At 44.1% G+C, this 19625-nt stretch overlaps 2 protein-coding genes across 2 annotated transcripts; both read right to left on the bottom strand.

Annotated features, from left to right (window-relative positions):
• Positions 1-1221: 1221 nt before the first annotated feature.
• BGLAP (bone gamma-carboxyglutamate protein) lies at positions 1222-4663 on the bottom strand. Its single transcript, XM_075192197.1, has 4 exons — positions 4379-4663; positions 3816-3857; positions 2626-2692; positions 1222-1862 (listed from the first exon to the last, which is right to left on the bottom strand). The coding sequence occupies exons 1-4, from the start codon at positions 4437-4439 to the stop codon at positions 1730-1732; spliced, it is 303 nt and encodes a 100-aa protein (XP_075048298.1). The 5' UTR covers positions 4440-4663; the 3' UTR covers positions 1222-1729.
• Positions 4664-12512: 7849 nt separating this feature from the next.
• PMF1 (polyamine modulated factor 1) lies at positions 12513-16176 on the bottom strand. Its single transcript, XM_075192076.1, has 5 exons — positions 15964-16176; positions 14498-14603; positions 13919-14019; positions 13291-13486; positions 12513-12890 (listed from the first exon to the last, which is right to left on the bottom strand). The coding sequence occupies exons 1-5, from the start codon at positions 16128-16130 to the stop codon at positions 12828-12830; spliced, it is 633 nt and encodes a 210-aa protein (XP_075048177.1). The 5' UTR covers positions 16131-16176; the 3' UTR covers positions 12513-12827.
• Between the last annotated feature and the right edge of the window lie 3449 nt (positions 16177-19625).

Raw genomic sequence — 19625 nt, 5'->3', positions numbered from 1 at the left:
AATAATCTGCAGAATATATCACTATGTATCTGTCAGGGGGTAGATGGGACAGAGCAATGTTCTGCAGATCTCTAGAGAGGTCAGTAATGTAATAATCTGCAGAATATATCACTATGTATCTGTCAGGGGGTAGATGGGACAGAGCAATGTTCTGCAGATCTCTAGAGAGGTCAGTAATGTAATAATCTGCAGAATATATCACTATGTATCTGTCAGGGGGTAGATGGGACAGAGCAATGTTCTGCAGATCTCTAGAGAGGTCAGTAATGTAATACTCTGCAGAATATATCACTATGTATCTGTCAGGGGGTAGATGGAACAGAGCAATGTTCTGCAGATCTCTAGAGAGGTCAGTAATGTAATACTCTGCAGAATATATCACTATGTATCTGTCAGGAGGTAGATGGGACAGAGCAATGATCTGCAGATCTCAAGAGAGGTCAGTAATGTAATAATCTGCAGAATATATCACTATGTATCTGTCAGGGGGTAGATGGGACAGAGCAATGTTCTGCAGATCTCTAGAGAGGTCAGTAATGTAATAATCTGCAGAATATATCACTATGTATCTGTCAGGGGGTAGATGGGACAGAGCAATGTTCTGCAGATCTCTAGAGAGGTCAGTAATGTAATAATCTGCAGAATATATCACTATGTATCTGTCAGGAGGTAGATGGGACAGAGCAATGTTCTGCAGATCTCTAGAGAGGTCAGTAATGTAATAATCTGCAGAATATATCACTATGTATCTGTCAGGGGGTAGATGGGACAGAGCAATGTTCTGCAGATCTCTAGAGAGGTCAGTAATGTAATAATCTGCAGAATATATCACTATGTATCTGTCAGGGGGTAGATGGGACAGAGTAATGTTCTGCAGATCTCTAGAGAGGTCAGTAATGTAATAATCTGCAGAATATATCACTATGTATCTGTCAGGAGGTAGATGGGACAGAGCAATGTTCTGCAGATCTCTAGAGAGGTCAGTAATGTAATAATCTGCAGAATATATCACTATGTATCTGTCAGGGGGTAGATGGGACAGAGCAATGTTCTGCAGATCTCTAGAGAGGTCAGTAAAGTAATAATCTGTATAATATATCACTATGTATCTGTCAGGAATACACACACTCACGGAATATGAATCTATAAACACCACACACTTCAATCAGAGAGGAAACCTCTCCTCTGTGTACTCACAAGGAAAATAAAAGAAACAGGAGATTAAATTAACAGACATTTATTGCAATCTATAGTCATTCCCACAGCAGAAGGAACTGGAGGTCTGTAAAGCTTTCTGAATTAGATCACTGACATAAAAACGCTACATTGGTCTTGCCCGTGGGGGAGAGGTTACTGCAGAAGAGGTTGGAGCCACGGAAACGAGTGCACGGATACAATAATGAGATGAAGTTATCTAGTTCTATTTCCGTGGGGGTGCGGGCCCCTGTGGCCCCCTATAAACACATGCAGTCGGGGCCCCTGTTATTTCACACCTTAGCTTTATAATATAAACGTAAAACAGTTCCCCCCCAAAGCAATTCTGCCCCTGAGGTAATCTCACTATTTAGCTATAACCACATACAATGAAGCGACCGGTGCAGAGCTGGATACAGAACCAGCGTCTGCCTGGACCGGTCTCTTAGACGTGCAGCGAGCAGAAGGAGCATAGTGTAAGGTATATATCGGAGATGTAGACAAACGTGGGGGAGGAGGACTGTCCGTCATCTCATCAGACCGGTCCGTAGAAGCGTCTGTAGGCCTCCTGGAATCCGATGTGGTCGGCCAGCTCGTCACAGCTGGGGTTCAACTCGCAAACCTCTCTCTGGGCCTCCAGGGGAGATCTGGCCACATTGCCGTATACCCTGCAGGGAGAAACACGGTCACGACCACTCCTTACCGACACCGCAGTCCTCAACCACAACTAAAATGCTGGTTATCTGATATGAAAGAGTCACTGACATCATTCACAAAACAGTAAAAGTTTCAGGGGCTGGGTCAGAATGGAAGATATGTCAGAAGAAATGGGGTGATTTTTATCCAAAGCACTTTATTGGGCTAGATTTACTAAATTGCGGGTTTGAAAAAGGGTAGATGTTGCCTATAGCAACCAATCAGATTTTAGTTATCATTTATTTAGTGCATTCTGCAAAATGACAGCTAGAATCTGATTGGTTGCTATAGGCAACATCTCCACTTTTCCAAACCCACAGTTTAGTAAATATACCCTTATGTCTCTTGTCTTTAAGTCTACATCATGACCGGGCAAATTACGGAGGGCAATGGCTAGCATTAAGTCATGCAGAAAGCCTAAATACCATGTCAAACATATTCAGTTCTCTGTCGCGATATGGAAACATAGTTGATCACACAGAGACAGGCAAGCTGCGGCTTGATGTGGAACTACAAGTCTCAGCACGCCACCCATTGGTTCCACCGGTGACGCACAGGTTTCCCGGGGATGATTTAAAGGGGGGGTTGTGGATGCACACGGGGTACACAGAATGCACCATGCAGACTATAGGGGGACGATGGATCCGGCTGTGTGCCAAGCAGATATTACAGTATAGTTTATTCTACAGTCTCATCATGCAGGACGGTGTCTCATACCGGGAGGGGGCTACTTACAGATTGTGGATGTTACTGCGTCGGTGTCTTCTGGCAAAGTTGGCAGATTCTTGTTTAGAGATGAAAGCTGCAGGAGGGTGAGAGACAGCGTGAGTGGGAAGCAGTGAGAGACGACGGGGTGTGTATTGAGTAGTACCCATCTGCTCCCTGAGCTCAGTCACCTGTGCTCTAAACATGCAAACCCTCTCAGATACACTGATCCTTCACTGTGCAGCAAACTACACAGTACTACTTCTCCTGTGCTGTGTGTAATTCTCAGTATCTCCTCTTATTCTGTATGTATGTATAACTGCACAATACTACTTCTCTTGTACTGTGTGTAATTCTTAGTATCTCTTATTATTCTGTATGTGTAACTGCACAGTACCACTTCTCATGTACAGTGTGTAATTCTCAGTATCTCTTCTTATTCTGTATGTATAACTGCACAGTACCACTTCTCATGTACTGTGTGTAATTCTCAGTATCTCTTCTTATTCTGTATGTATAACTGCACAGTACTACTTCTCCTGTACTGTGTGTAATTCTCTATATCTCTGCTTATTCTGTATGTATAACTGCACAGTACTACTTCTCCTGTACTGTGTGTCATTCTCTGTATCTCTGCTTATTCTGTATGTATAACTGCACAGTACTACTTCTCCTGTACTGTGTGTAATTCTCTATATTTCTGCTTATTCTGTATGTATAACTGCACAGTACTACTTCTCCTGTACTGTGTGTCATTCTCTGTATCTCTGCTTATTCTGTATATATGTATAACTGCACAGTACTACTTCTGTACTGTGTGTAATTCTCAGTATCTCTTCTTATTCTGTATGTATAACTGTACAGTACTACTTCTCCTGTACTGTGTGTAATTCTCAGTATCTCTTCTTATTCTGTATGTATAACTGTACAGTACTACTTCTCCTGTACTGTGTGTAATTCTCAGTATCTCTTTTTATTCTGTATGTATAACTGCACAGTATTACTTCTTCTGTACTGTATACTGGATGTAATTCTCAGTATCTCTTCTTATTCTGTATGCATGTATAACTGCACAGTACCACTTCTCCTTTACTATATACTGGATGTAATTCTCAGTATCTTTTCTTGCCCTGTATGTATTTATATATTGTATATAAGTCTGTGCAGCCAGTGAGTATTACAGAGCACAGTAAGACAGGAAGAACGTGGGCCGCACCAACCTTCAGAGCTGCGAGATTCCGCCACGTTGCTGCGATTAGGATCTGGAAACCCAGAAACATCATGAGGTCATTTAATAACCCAACTATCATCATATACAAAAATATCCAAATATAAGTCTGTTCTGTCCTGCTGTATGTGTCGTTATAATTTAATATTGTTGTTTTTTTTTTCATTTTGGTTTATAATGCATGATAAGACTTTCAAGGAAATATGGCAGTGGAAAACAAGCAACAAATAGATGAGATACTGTCCAGACAATAAAGAGGGAATAGTAGAATAGGAAACCGCAAAGTGTCTTCCTCTATCCTTACAATCTACATTCATTCCAGTTAATAATTGTAAAGTGCTGCAGAATATGCTGAGGCTATATAAATAAAAGTAAATAATAATAATAATATAATATACAATCTTTTGACTATTGTGATAAGACCATTCACAAACACACATGCATTTTTCCAATCGGGCGATGTTCAATAAGACAACAAAACTACGAGTCCACAAGCATTTATAACACGAGACGATGGCAGGAGATCCCCCAAAATTTGAGGGGTGATCTACGTACCTCTGCGCCCCAAGACCAGGACGGCCATGCCCAGGAGAACAGCGAGGATGAACAGTTTCATGGCTGTGGTTCTCGTCTTCTCAGCAGTAACTGTGTCTGCTCCGTGTCCCCAATCTATATCCGCCTATTACGAGACCGTCAATATAAACCCCAAGACCTGGCAGCACCCCCCTATACCCCTCCAACCGGGGAGGGACCAGGCTCCACGCCAGGGGTTTGTCCTACCCGACAATTCTGTTGTCCAGCCGGCAACCGGAGAACAAGATATACATGTTGTTATATCAGTCTGAGATTGCAAACTGAAAATAGAGAATACCCCTTAAGCCAAAAATCAGTGGGTTGCAAAATAACCCTTTCTGTGGCAGACTACAAAGTAGCTGGGACCTGATCTTATACAGTTTTAGCTGAATAAACTCTATATAAATATTAAGAGTTGCAAATTAATTCTATGAAATCTTTTTTTGCTTTTTTCGGACACGTTCTGAATTTATATCAATGTTCTGTCCTACATACGGCAAGTCACCTATAGCCAGCGCGTACTTATTCCCAGATTGAAATGGTAAAGGTATCTTCAGATCCGCTTGTGTTTGAATACAGACGTACAAGTTACGAGCAGGTTTTTTTAAACGTAAGTTGCGTTCACAGATGAATCAGGTCCATAACTTTTTAAAAAGCCCCCCAAAAAAACATATTTCAAAAGCAGAATATATGTGTGGATCTTCGTCTGAAACGTGCTTCGTAAAAAATTTTTTTTTAGAAGTGTACAGCAATTGCAATTCATAATTTTGTTACCTCTAGGGGGCAGTGTTCTATTACAGTCTATGAATGTTATTTTAGCTATTTCAATTCATTACCAGGCATCGGGCTTGTTTTCTTACCATAGGTATTGTGTTAACAGAAAAGTCGGCGCAGATATGGCAGCATGCACGGTGTCACATTAATCATACATGCCGTAGATTGTCTGGGCTATAGAGAACACTATGAGATAACACTGCCCCCTACTGGTTACGGCACAGTAAAAACCGACCAGCTATACACAAAGGTTGATCCCCAGGGCGAATGCCATGCGACTTCCGTCGTGATTCGATCAGAGGTCGGAAGACGGTGATTTTTTCCTACACTCATTTTCTATCCGCACTTACCAACCTTCCTGATAATGATCCGCCCGATTAGAGCCGATACAAAGTCGCAGGAGGGTACGATAGTGCCTGACCGATAACAATGGCCTTTGCTCTACTCCTACCGGGAGACCCAGTGTGCGCCACTGAAGCTGTTTACACACTGGCGTTTAAACTCTGCGCCTGACTTGCGTTTTTTAACACAAGTGGCAAAGCACGCAACCGCATTTTTTTAAAAAAAATACAATTATTAGGATGTTAGAAATGTCTACTGTACATCAAATGCAAACACGTGATCTAGCTGTATAAACAGCCGTCATCAATAGTCATCAGCACTTACACCTGACCTGTAGCTGGTGCAAGTGATACCACTGAAAATCATGTACCCTAGAGATACCCAAAGCTTGAATCGGACCCTGCTCAGTGCACTCGAGCTTGGCACGCCCTTACTGTACATCGACTACGTGCATACGCTCATTTCCGTTTCGCCCGTGATAGCGTAGGACAGGGGTCGGCAACCGCGGGGGGTGGCACGCAGCCCCCTGAGTCCTGGCACGCCGGCTGTCCGACTTTTCTAAATGACAGCCGGAGTAGAGCTGAACTGCTGCGCCTGCGCAGTTCCTCCCAAGCACCTTTGCGGACCGGATCACTGCTAGAAGAGGTAAGTATAAAATGATATAATTTTTTATTAATTTATTAGTGTCCTAAAAAAATTTTTTATGCAATTCTGAGGCCATAAGAGTCAATGGGGACATTACTGTGGCATAAAATGTATTGTGGACATTACTGTGGCATAAAATGTATTGGGGGCAACTGTGGCATTTTATGTGTTTCTGGGGGCAACTGTGGCATACAATATGTTTCTGGGGGCAACTGTGGCATATTATGTGTTTCTGAGGCAACTGTGGCATACAATATGTTTCTGGGGGCAACTGTGGCATATTATGTGTTTCTGGGGGCAACTGTGGCATATTATGTGTTTCTGGGGGCAACTGTGGCATATTATGTTTCTGGGGGCAACTATGGCATTTTATGTGTTTCTGGGGGCAACTGTGGCATTTTATGTTTCTGGGGGCAACTTTGGCATACTATGTGTTTCTGGGGGCAACTGTGGCATATTATGTTTCTGGGGGCAACTGTGGCATATTATGTGTTTCTGGGGGCAACTGTGGCATATTATGTGTTTCTGGGGGCAACTGTGGCATACTATGTGTTTTTGGGGGCAACTGTGGCATATTATGTGTTTCTGGGGCAACTGTGGCATACTATGTATTTCTGGGGGCAACTGTGGCATACTATGTATTTCTGGGGGCAACTGTGGCATACTATGTGTTTCTGGGGGCAACTGTGGCATACTATGTGTTTCTGGGGGCAACTGTGGCATATTGTGTTTCTGGGGGCAACTGTGGCATACTATGTGTTTCTGGGGGCAACTGTGGCATATTATGTGTTTCTGGGGCAACTGTGGCATACTATGTGTTTCTGGGGGCAACTGTGGCATATTATGTGTTTCTGGGGGCAACTGTGGCATACTATGTGTTTCTGGGGGCAACTGTGGCATATTATGTGTTTCTGGGGCAACTGTGGCATATTATGTGTTGCTGGGGGCAACTGTGGCATACTATGTGTTTCTGGGGGCAACTGTGACATACTATGTGTTTCTGAAGGCAACTGTGGCATACTATGTGTTTCTGGGGGCAACTGTGGCATATTATGTGTTTCTGGGGGCAACTGTGGCATATTATGTGTTTCTGGGGGCAACTGTGGCATATTATGTGTTTCTGGGGGCAACTGTGGCATACTATGTGTTTCTGGGGGCAACTGTGGCATATTATGTGTTTCTGGGGGCAACTGTGGCATTTTATGTGTTTCTGGGGGCAACTGTGGCATATTATGTGTTTCTGGGGGCAACTGTGGCATATTATGTGTTTCTGGGGGCAACTGTGGCAAAGTATGAATTGGGGGCACAACTATGAGGCATACTATGAATTGGGGGCACAATTATGAGGTATGATGTGGACTGGGGCACTACTGTGCGGCAAAATGTTTTTTTGCTGGTCCCTTACTGTTAATATGATATTAGCCTCATAAAATGAGAAATAATTATATATATATATATATATATATATATAGCCGCCGAGAGGGGAGGGGGCGGCTACAAATTGCCTGGGCCTGCTTGGTGGCCCGAGTCCCCTCTGGAGACCTAATTTTTTTTTTAAAAAAAATATTTTAAAAGTATTTTTTTAAAAAATTTTTTTTATTGAGTGCAGGGGGATCGGTAGTGGCTAAATCCCCTTCAGCTCAGGTATCTTCAGACGCCAGGTCATGTGACTGCAGTGGTCACATGGTACTCGGCGGGCTGCTGGATATCTTCCCATGCTGTGCAGTGGAGAATAAGGTAAGAAGAAGGTGTGCTGGAGAGGGGCATGTGTCACTAAAGGTGATGGAGAGGGGCATGTGTCACTAAAGGTGCTGGAGAGGGGGCATGTGTCACTAAAGGTGCTGGAGAGGGGCATGTGTCACTAAAGGTGCTGGAGAGGGGGCATGTGTCACTAAAGGTGCTGGAGAGGGGCATGTGTCACTAAAGGTGCTGGAGAGGGGCATGTGTCACTAAAGGTGCTGGAGAGGGGGCATGTGTCACTAAAGGTGCTGGAGAGGGGCAAATGTCACTAAAGGTGCTGGGCAGAGGGGGGGCGAGTGTGATTAAAGCATGTGGGCAGAGGGGACATATGTGAGCAAAGCTGCTGAGCAAAGGGGCATGTGTGAGTAATGCATTTTTCTGTAAGAGGGTGGCCTGGTGCTTTTCACCTGCTAGACACGCCCCCAATGATGTACTGCCACGCCCCCAATTGTACGACCACTTGCATGGGAAAAAAATGTTGTCCGTCGCCACATTTTTTTAACTATGCTTAACTATAAGGGAGGACCCATGGAGTTGCTGTACTGGGGCCATGAATTTCTCTAGGCAGCTCTGTATGTGTATGTGCTTATATATATATATATATATATATATATATACACACACACACATACATACATACATACACAACTGGCACACCTGGGCTTGACTAGATTTTAGCCGGCACTCCGACAGAAAAAGGTCCTTTGTTCAAAGATGAATAGGACGTTGCTGCGTTCTCTGGCGTAAGGTTTGCTTCCGGGCAAGCGATTTTACACAAAACGAATTTACATAAAACAGGCCCATAGCGTTAGATTAAATAGAGCCTATGATGCCATCACTGATGAGTCCGTTAACTGGAAAGTGCAGGAAGGGGTTAAGAAATCTCAGTGTCCTGAAGTTATGACTGTATAATGGCATGGTACAAAGCCACCGAGCAGCCCTCTGGAATTATACGCACTTGCTGCCTTCCGCTCTCTGGGAGCGGTCAGACCTCAAGTGGAAATCGCCGCTGGACGGACTCTGTGACCTGGGTAAAGAGCCCAGAGACACGTGTTTCTCAGCTGCGTTCCAAACGCCTGGAGCACAGTGTGGTGGCCAACGCGTTTTATGGGATAGTTGAGCCTCCATAGTCTCCAAGTAATCAACAAAGGCTGAAAACGTGACATGAAGAGGGGAAAAAATACATTTTGTGTTTAGCTGCAGTAACATTTTTCAACCTTATCTGCAAATTAAATCTTTGCAGACCTGGCCCTTGGGCGTTCGGGAACGCAGGTAATACATTTTTCCCACACCGGCTGGGTAGGAAAAGAAAAATAGGTTGACAGGATTTGTTTTGATGTTACCTGTAATCTAGTTTCAGTTTCTCGTTCAGCCCCCAGGTAAGTATTCTGATCTGCAACTTATCTGCCCCTTCTCTACTGGAAACGTATCCGAGCACAATCAAAGTCTGTCATTTCTATGTAGGCATCCGGACCGGCAATAAACACCCACCCACAGTTGTTAAGCGATTCTAATCCCCTTTGCTGACGTTGCAGTCAGTGATGCGCATTTTACGACTTTCCAATAGCTTTAATCGGCCTAAATCTCCACACTTGGATTGCTTTGATCATTAGCGGAGTCTGTTTCCAGTAATGAATCTGACTATATCTTAGAAACACTCTAGGGGATAGAAGTTGTGATTGCCTGCACAAATTAAACACTCATAAAGTCTTTTCCTATCTTGGACGTTGCCCAAATCGGCCTTTGCTCCATCTGGAGCTAAGGCTTCTGCAGCATCAATATCTTACAGACTTCTGCACGTTCCCTTCTTTTGTCTCTCATCGCCCCCCCTCCCTTTAGAATGCAAGCTCTTGCAAAACGGAGTCATCGACTGTAGGGCTCCTGTCGGTCCACTCTCCGTCTTCCTCTCTTGCCTCCGTCACGCCTTATGCTGAATTGTTTCTGTAGGCCATACCATTTGCATCCATACATTTCATCATCATCATCATTTATTTATATAGCGCCACTGATTCCGCAGCGCTGTACAGAGAACTCACTCACATCTTCGGGCACAAGTCCATTTGCGTGCCGTATCTTGTGTAAAAATCAATTGGCAGCTCCAGGTTAATCTAATTTTTTTTTATTCTACTCTCCTCTATCATAAACAACTAACCCACCAACGTAAAACAATTCCAGCGGGGTGTGCAGGCGGGAACTCCACCGTGTCTTAGAGATCCTCCAATTAATAGAAGATCAAACATTTCCAAAGGCAGCCTGGGAGAGGAGTCCAACATGGTGTACAGGTACAGATCACAGTATATAAGATTTATTTCATATAAACTATATGGACAAAAGCATTTGGAGGTTGACCATTACACCAACAGGGACTGTAATGACATTGTATTCAGATACATATACTTTAATATGGAGTTGGTCCCCCTTTTGCAGAGCTAACAGTTTCCACTCTTCTTGGAAGGTTTTCCACAAGATGTTGGAGTGTTTCTGTGGGAATTTGTGCCCATACATTCTGTAGAGCATTTATGAGGTCAGACACTGATGTTGGACGAGGAGGTCTGGCTCGCAATCTCCGTTCCAAGTCATCCCAAAGGTGTTCGATGAGGTTGAGGTCAGGGTTCTGCGCAGGCCAGTCAAGTTCTTCCACACTGAACTCATCAAACCATGTCTTTGTAGTCCTTGCTGTGTGCACTGGGGCACAGTCATGTTGGAATAGAAAAGGGTCTTCACCAAACTGTTGCCACAAAGTTGGAAGCATAGCATTGTCCAAAATGACTTAGTACGCTGAAGCATTAAGATTGCCCTTCACTGGAGATAAGGGGCCTAGCCCAAACTCTGAAAAACAGACCCACACCATTATCCCTCCTCCACCAGACTTTACAGTGGGCATAATGCAGTCAGTCAGGTAACGTTCTCCTGGCATCCGCCAAACCCAGACTCGCCCATCTGACTGCCAAACAGTGAAGTGTGATTCATCACTCCACAGAACACGTTTCCACTGCTCCACAGTCCAGTGTCGGTGTGCTTTACACCACTCCATCCGACCCTTGCCATTGGTCTTGGTGATGTGAGGCTTGCATGCAGCTGCTCGGCCATTGAAACTCATTCCATTAAGCTCCAGCCGCACAGGTTTTGTGCTTACATTATTCAGTGGAAGTTCGGAACTCTTCAGCTATGGAATCAGCAGAGCGTTGGCGACTTTTACGCACCGTGCGCCTTAGCAGTCGTTGACCCCGCTCTGTGATTTTACGTGGTCTTCCGCTTAGTGGCTGAGTTGCTGTTGTTTCTAAACGCTTTCTATCACTGACAGTTGACCGTGGAATATCCAACAGGGATGAAATTTCACTAACCGTCTTATTACAAAGATGGCGTCCTATCACAGTACCACGCTTGAAGTCACTGAGCTCTTCAGAACGGCCCATTTTGCATCACAAATGTTTGCAAATGGAGACTGCATGGCTAGGTGCTCGATTTTATACATCTCTGGCAACGGGTCTGATTGAAACACCTCAATTCAATAATTAACAGGTGTGGCCAAATACTTTTGTCCATAAAGTGTATATTAGTTCAACATGTATAGTTCAGTTGCTGTCACATTAATGTGGCCAACAGACACACTCATTTTCCAAGCTCCCGATATACGTAGAGTTAACTCTCTGGCTGTGGGCAGGTTTCCTATTTTGGCCACGAGTCCCAGGGTCAGATGACAACTTTGTAAACCGGTGGAAGTCTGTTTGTGGCCGGATCTCTCCACCGCAAGTGTAATTAGGAGGGGAAAGAGTTCATAGGAGACCGCGATTCTGAGCCAGGCCTGTAAACAAGCCCAAACCTCCCAAATGTTTATGTATTCTGCTGAAAGACACATGCTATATTTAAATATCACAGTACACAGTTTAACCCGTCATTCTGCACTTTAACTCTGGCTCTACGGGGAGAATATAAAATAGCACCTTAGAATTAAGCGCAATTGTTTGAATTGTCACCCAGCAACCCTTATTTCAAGATATCACTTATTTTAAAAGGGATAACAATTAAAATGCAAGTCCTTTTATGTCTAGGAGTTATAAGGATAAAGTCAGAAGAAATTATTTTCACCACTGGAATTGTCGACGTGGAAATTCACACACCACGCCAGTAATTTCATCCGACACCATCGTCACCGCGTGTAGAACTACAAATCCCAGCAAGCCGGCGGGAGTAGGCAACCTGTGGCGTACTAGCTGTTGTGAACCAACCTGTCCCGACAACCGGAGGCTTCTGTAGAGAAAAAAAAAGCACTAATGCTGGCTTCACACTCTACGGTATTACAGGAGGTGCAGCCTAAAAGAGAGAAATTATAGCACCACTATAGGGCACGTAGATATGGCCTGTGTATGGTCATCTTCCGAATAAATAGCCCGATGTCTACGTATGTGGCATCACATCATCCAGCGCTAGCATCAAGAACAGTCCATATATGGCCGGTTTAGCCGTTTCGTTAAACATAGGAACCACCATCTAAATCCGGATAAGCGGACCCTTCCTCAATAGCATCCGGCACAGAATACAGTGGTTTTCTTCCCTATACCCATTAGGAATGTGGAAAAAGTTGCGGAGACACTTACGAAGTGAAGAAAGAAGGTTTAAATCCAAAAACGTGATTTTTATTATGTACAAAAAATATTGTGCATTTGGCCCGTCATTGTGCGGAGTTTATAAAACCTCAATGCACCTGTAAAATGAAGTCTCTGAACATGTATAGCAAAGAAGGAGAATGAATTTAGCAAAAAAAAGGAATGTAAACAAACCAATGTATTAACAATTATAGTTTCCCAAAGAAAGAAGAGGAGTCTCTGTGTTTCAGGTAACATCCTCCTCTCCGTACGGAGACCGGGTGTAGAAGACGCCTCTTCTGCGCCTGGAGAATTGGGACCGTGTATCGATACAGCGATGACCCTCAGATGTCATCACTCGACTCTTGCATGGAGACAATCAGATCTCTCTGTGATTTAGACAATTTCTACAACAGAAAAATATAGATATTCTGTAAGATTCCATCTGGAAATCATGCAAACAATCATACTGTACAACGGGACTCTCTTACATCCATTAAAAGGGGCCTCAAAATAATTCCTGGTCATAATTGTACTTCTGTAACATTAAATGATGCCTGTGAGATATGTTCTGACCTGCAATAAAATTCTGACAATACTAAAATAAGTCTGAGAATACAAGAGAGAAACACACACACACACACATATATATTATTTTTTTTTAGAAAACAAATCTGGAGTTTTTCAACAATTCATGAGATTAATTGATGAGTATTCTAAATCGGCCATTAATAAATTAAGGAATCGGTGGAAGCCTGCGGCAAATCTCAGTTACGGATTCTCATCGAAGCGCATTTGTCAATTCACCTGCCAGGCCTGTTGTCTCCTCTCGATCTCTCTTTGCATCTCGTCTATCCTCTTCCTCCCGTCCAGCACGCTCTGCGCCAGCTTGGCGTTCCTCTGCCGCCTCTCCTTCAGGAGCCTGCGCAGGTACACTCGCTGCTGTAGGAGGTACGGCACCAGGTGGCTGCGCAGATCTTCCTCTGGAATCCCGCTGGGGCGCCTGTCAATAGAGAGAATAAGATCCATCCTTCTGCGTGTTGAATTATGGAGCACGGACAGTGACTGAACCAACTCTTGAGTTTTATTTTCTATTGCACTTCTCCCTAGAACCCGGAGGGGGCGCTGTGGTAGTCATACAAATTGCTTGTTTGTACGGCTTGTATCGTTTAACTACTCAATGACTGGAGGGTGATCAGTTAATATAGAGCTGCAGGTGAAGTCTGGATCGGTTCTTCCCTGCTCTGATAATTCTAATCCCACCCCCTGGGGCTAAAGGAAATCTCTGCGACTTCACATGACCGGGTTTCCGCTATATCACAACGATCGCCCACCCTTTAACCATTTAATTGGTCACCGAAAACCTGGTTTCCGCAAGAGACTGGAGGAGGGCACCCGATCCGGCACTAATTTTATACGGGATAGCGATACTCACCACTGGAGGTCCGTTCTGCTTCCAGCCTCTTTTTGCAGCTTGTCCAACGAGTCCAAGAGTGCCTCCAGGTTCCCCTCATCCTGAATTTCTTGAATCTCTGACTAGAGAGAAAGGAACAGATTGATAGGTTAGCTGCAGCCCCATGGCCGATTCCCCCCCCCCCTCCCCCCAAGTACGACACCCCTACATTGCATCGCAGCCATTCTGAGGGCTTGACCGTTAGCCATAAGAACGCAGTCCACCAATGTAATAGGTGCAGTATGCCTCAGTCCTGCCATTACAAGTATTGCTCAAGGTCATTAATTTCTGGTAGAAGTTACAATGGTGACTAACGAATGTTTATTAGTAGGTAAGCAGATCCTGCCCTCTGCCATGGGAGGTCCTCCTGTGGTCATAGCAATGCCATTTTAGGATTTCCTTCTCAAATGAGGAAGCATCTCTCCCTCGCACCCCCTGAATCCTCGGTCAACAACTTCTCCTCGTCGTAGAGAGACCACCCATCGGTGGTCAACAAGAAGTTGTCCATGCATAAGACTCCTAATCCAACTCCCTACTAGACCCTACTCCGAGTCAATTTACCTTAATGGATGAATGCAGCTGGGACACGAATTGGTTGTAGATACTGCGGGTGATTTCCGGTTGGATCTTGTAGAACTTCTGGTAACACCGAGCGAATCGCTGGTAACTGTAGAGGGGACATCAAGATATAAAGAAGTGAGGCGTTAATTTGACGCCATAGCAAATATATGAAACTTCAGGGAATTGTACCATCTGGGCCGATCTGATTATTTCTTGCTTCCCCAGCGGATTAGCTTGGGACTGTGCATTGGACCTACACAAATACAATCGTTGTTGTATGTAAGGCCATGTAAAATGCTGCCGTTGTCCTCTTTATTCTACCCCTCGTCACTATAAACACCAGCTGCGTCTTAAGTTGTTGTCATAAACCGGGACCGCTATATAACTTCGGTTACTTCATGTATATTATAGACCTCCATAATGCTGGCCACACGTGTGCCAATTTAATTGACCAATTTGTACATTTTTTTTGGCCATACTGGCACAATATTGGGGCAGCACGGTGGCTCAGTGGTTAGTACTTCTGCCTCACAGCACTGGGGTCATGAGTTCAATTCCCGACCATGGCCTTATCTGTGTGGTGTTTGTATGTTCTCCCTATGTTTGCGTGGGTTTCCTCCGGGTGCTCCGGTTTCCTCCCACACTCCAAAAACATACTGGTAGGTTAATTGGCTGCTATTAAAAGTGACCCTAGTCTGTCTGTGTGTGTCTATATTAGGGAATTTAGACTGTGAGCTTCAATGGGGCAGGAACTGATGTGAATGAGTTCTCTGTACAGCGCTACGGAATCAGTGGCGCTATATAAATAAATGGTGATGATGATGATGAATATTGAAATTTTTGGGCTTCCTTCTGTGATCTGCCGGGTACAGACTTGAGAGCTGGCGAGGGGCACGCACACCTGTGCCGCTATAGTAAGAGGGGCACGCACACGTATGTGGACGAATCTCAGGGATGACACACGGCATGTGTCTTATTCATTTCAGGCACAGCTATATTTCCATGAGAATAACCATGGATGGAATAATTTTTTTTTCACATTAATAGTACCCATAAAACATAAATATATTTTATTTCAGTATGATTAACCAATTGACTGCCCTACAGAATTAAATTCACTTCAGTTAACCAAAAAGAAAAAAGTATTTTTATAAATAAAATTATATATATTTTTATTAAATATTTTATATATACACACACACATTGTGCAACTTCAGTGAGGGAACAATTAGATTGTCAGCTGTTGGACCTATTCTGGGTACACAACACAAGCAGCCAATCACATCACACACTGATTCTACGTCCAGCCAATTAAGTTACACATGCTCTATGCACAGCCAATCACCTAATACTGACAACGCCCGCACAGCCAATCACATTATACAGACGGGTGAAAGCGCATCCAATCACACTGCAGTGACTGAGGAGGAAGCGTCATCCAATCAGGACGCTGGGTACCACCTCACCTTCCCGCCTCCATCAGCCCTTCCAGGAACTTATCCACCAGCGTGTTGAAGATGAGGAGCCGCCCGGGGAACTCGGCTGCAGCCGGGCCGGGCTGCTGCTCGGCCGCCGCCGCCGTCCCAGAGGCACCAGCAATAGCCGAAGAAGAGGCTTTGGCCTCCGCTTCCATCTTGTCCGGTCTCCTCCTTACAGACCACGCCCAACTTCTTCCCGCCACCGCGTTCTGTATTCTTATTGGTTGTTCGGCCCGTCTATCATATTCCCCGCCCCCTGGCTTGTCACTTATAGTCTCTCTGACTGGAATAAATTATATATAATAATTTCACATTCTCCTCACACAGTATAATATATATATTAGTGTGTGAGTGACACCAAAGTCATCATTGTTTTTACTAACCTGAATTTAATAGTTCATTATTATTATTACTTTACTCTTTATGTGGGATTGTATGGTAAATATAAGTTATATTGATCCATTGGCCATCAAAATGCTTAAAATTAAAGATACTCATTTAATTATTATTTTTTTTGGGGGGGGGCACTTTGACTAATGTGGACTGGTTTTACATAGTCTAATAAATATATTAAAAACAGACTTCTAGTGACGTCTATATAATAGAGAGCATCCTCATGGCCGAACTACCGTACAGAGAGCGTCATGTGACCGATGTACAATACAGAGAGCGTCCTAGTGACCGATATACAATACAGAGAGCGTCCTAGTGACCGATATACAATACAGAGAGCGTCCTAGTGACCGATATACAATACAGAGAGCGTCCTAGTGACCGATATACAATACAGAGAGCGTCCTAGTGACCGATATACAATACAGAGAGTGTCCTAATGACCGATATACAATACAGAGAGCGTCCTAATGACCGATATACAATACAGAGAGCGTCCTAGTGACCGATATACAATACAGAGAGAATCCTAATGACCGATATACAATACAGAGAGCATCCTAATGACCGATATACAATACAGAGAGCGTCCTAGTGACCGATATACAATACAGAGAGCGTCCTACTGACCGATATACAATACAGAGAGCGCCCTAATGACCGATATACAATACAGAGCATCCTAGTGACATACAGTATATACAACACAGAGAGCATTCTAATAACCAATATGTGCCCCCCCCCAATCTACCTCACTATAGCAGCATTAGCTAACCTAAGATTCACATTTTAGAACATACTTATCCAGAAGCCATTTCAAACTAATGTATTCTTAAGATTTTTAGAACGTTTATAAGCAAAGATCGGGGAACTCCTGAATTAAGGACTGACCAAAAAAAATAGGTCAATGTTGACCATTATCCATTCCTTGATGATCTCGATTTTTCTTCCTTGGAATCCTTAACTGTGTAATCACTTTCCCCGATATTTAAAATTGGCAGTGCAGGTTCCTCTTCCTGATTTCCAAATTTCTTTGAATGACCGATGTCATGAAGCAACTTTCATTCCGGAATATCCTGATATTCTAGAACTTCAGTCTAACATAATTTTATGCTGACATTTCTCCTCACTCATCCCGATGAAACATCTTTTATATCCCTGTAATTATCCTTAGTTTGTCACTATAAGACTGGATTGTCAGGCAGTGTTCAGTACAGACTTGTTTTAAAGGTATGGGACACATAAAATGCCTCTTAGAAGATCCTAACATTGATGAGATCAACTATGATGAAAGAGTGTTCCATCATCGTCCGCCTAGGAACCTGGTGACTTGTTTGTAAAGAACCGCAGTGTGGGGTCAACTCCTTGATGACAATCAGTGTTTTATACCTTCACGGCTAGACCAATTATCTGGATTGAGTTTCTGGAGCTTTCGTTGTATTGCTTGGAATCTGGAAGGATCTTCTCGGTGTATCTCCAAAGTCTGGCTATGCCCCTCATTAATTCTCTCACTACTTTTGTCTTCCTCATTGATTGACCTCAAAGACCACTCTTTTCATCCTCTTCCCATATCTTGTCCTTACGGATTCCTCATGAATTATATGGAATAATTAACTGCTTTTCCCAGTTTTTCAGAAGGAGCAGCTTTCATTTTGGAATTTCCTCCTACACTGGATCTTTCGTCTCTAATAACAATTTACCACATTTGGCTTCTGCAGCCATCTCCACGTTTGTTCAAGGTTGGTGTAGACCACCCAAAGTAGGCTGCATTATGTTCATTGCTGTTGTCCTAATAGTGAATCAGTTATTCTAAATACCTCCAAGGGACACAATGTTACGAGCCGCGGCGGTACTCACCGCCGCCGCGATTTGTCTCCTGGGCTCCCCGGCCGTCACCTTAACGACCGGGGACGTCACATCCAGCCGTTGCCAAGGCAACGGTCGGACGCATCCTCTTCAGCGCCGCAATGAAAGAAAGCCGGGCGCGTGCGCACATCAGCCCCACTAGCCTGCGGGCTAGTTAATAAAGATAATTTAAACATATGCAGGGGGCTGTGTATACTTCAGAGCCAGGATCTGATTGGCTGCTGGTAGTATTTAAGGCAGGGAGGGCTGAGCCTCCCTGCCGGTTGTAGCTTCCAGACCCCTGTGTTGCTGCCTGCTGCTGTACTGTTGGTGTTAAACCTTTGGACCTCTGTTTGCCGTGTATGACCCCTGTCTGTACTCTGGATTTGTCTTTTTGCCTGTGCCCTTGACCTTTTGGCTCGTACGTTCGTTTCTGCTGATTTGCTCGTGACCCCGACCCCTGGCGTGTTTTCTGACGATTCTATCTCGCAAGTGACCCCTGACCTGGATTCGCTGTCTGCCATTACCCTCTGCTCCTGGGTTCTCCACAGCTGGTACACATCACACGACCCTCTGTAGTCTGCGGCCAAGTCTGTCCCCACCACTAGGGGCTCCAGTGAACACCAGACTGTCAGAGCAGACTCCGGGTGTTGTTGTACTGGCTGGAGGGGTTCCTGACACACGAAGAGTGGTCTTATTTTAATATGTTATCCATCTGACACTTCTTAAGTGAAAATCGAGGGCTGAAACCCAACTAATTTCTCAGTGGCTGATGACAGTAACCAATGAGGATTGGATAATTTCCTCTCCAGACCAATCATGGACATCTTTTGTTAGATGAAAATGGTTGGTCTCAGGGTGGCGGGCTTGTATATACTATGAGGACACTTGTGAAGTCATTAAAAGAGGTCTTTATATGAGTCGGGCAAATGTTAAGAGCACTAAAACACGCTAAACATTATGAGCCCTACTTTAATGAGAGGGTATTCTAACATATGTGGACCTAGGGACTATGATGAGCTCTAATGGGATGAAAGAGTGTTCGCTCATTTGTTGCCATATGTCTCTACTAAGAATCCCAAGATGTGATTGTTACTGTACTTAAAATATAGAATAAAACTGCAGAAATGTATCGCTCAGGCTACTATACAAGATAATCTAGAATAGATCAAGGTTTGGCCAACTCCAGTAGTCCAGATTTCAAGGGTTGTCAACACCCCGAGAGTACTTACCTGCTATGGGGGGGGGGGGGGGGGGGGGGGGGGGGGGGGTGAGGAGTCAGGGATCCCCGACGCAAGCCACACAGAGGGATAAGATAAAATTGTGTCTAGCATATACTCATATACCTAAACACAATTGGGCACAGATATTTTTTGAGGTTAGTGTCCCTTAAAAAACAAAAAAAAATAAAT

This window comes from Mixophyes fleayi, chromosome 12, assembly GCF_038048845.1.
Source record: "Mixophyes fleayi isolate aMixFle1 chromosome 12, aMixFle1.hap1, whole genome shotgun sequence".
In the NCBI taxonomy this organism is placed as follows: domain Eukaryota; kingdom Metazoa; phylum Chordata; class Amphibia; order Anura; family Limnodynastidae; genus Mixophyes; species Mixophyes fleayi.
This window is presented reverse-complemented; position numbering and strand designations above follow the sequence as displayed.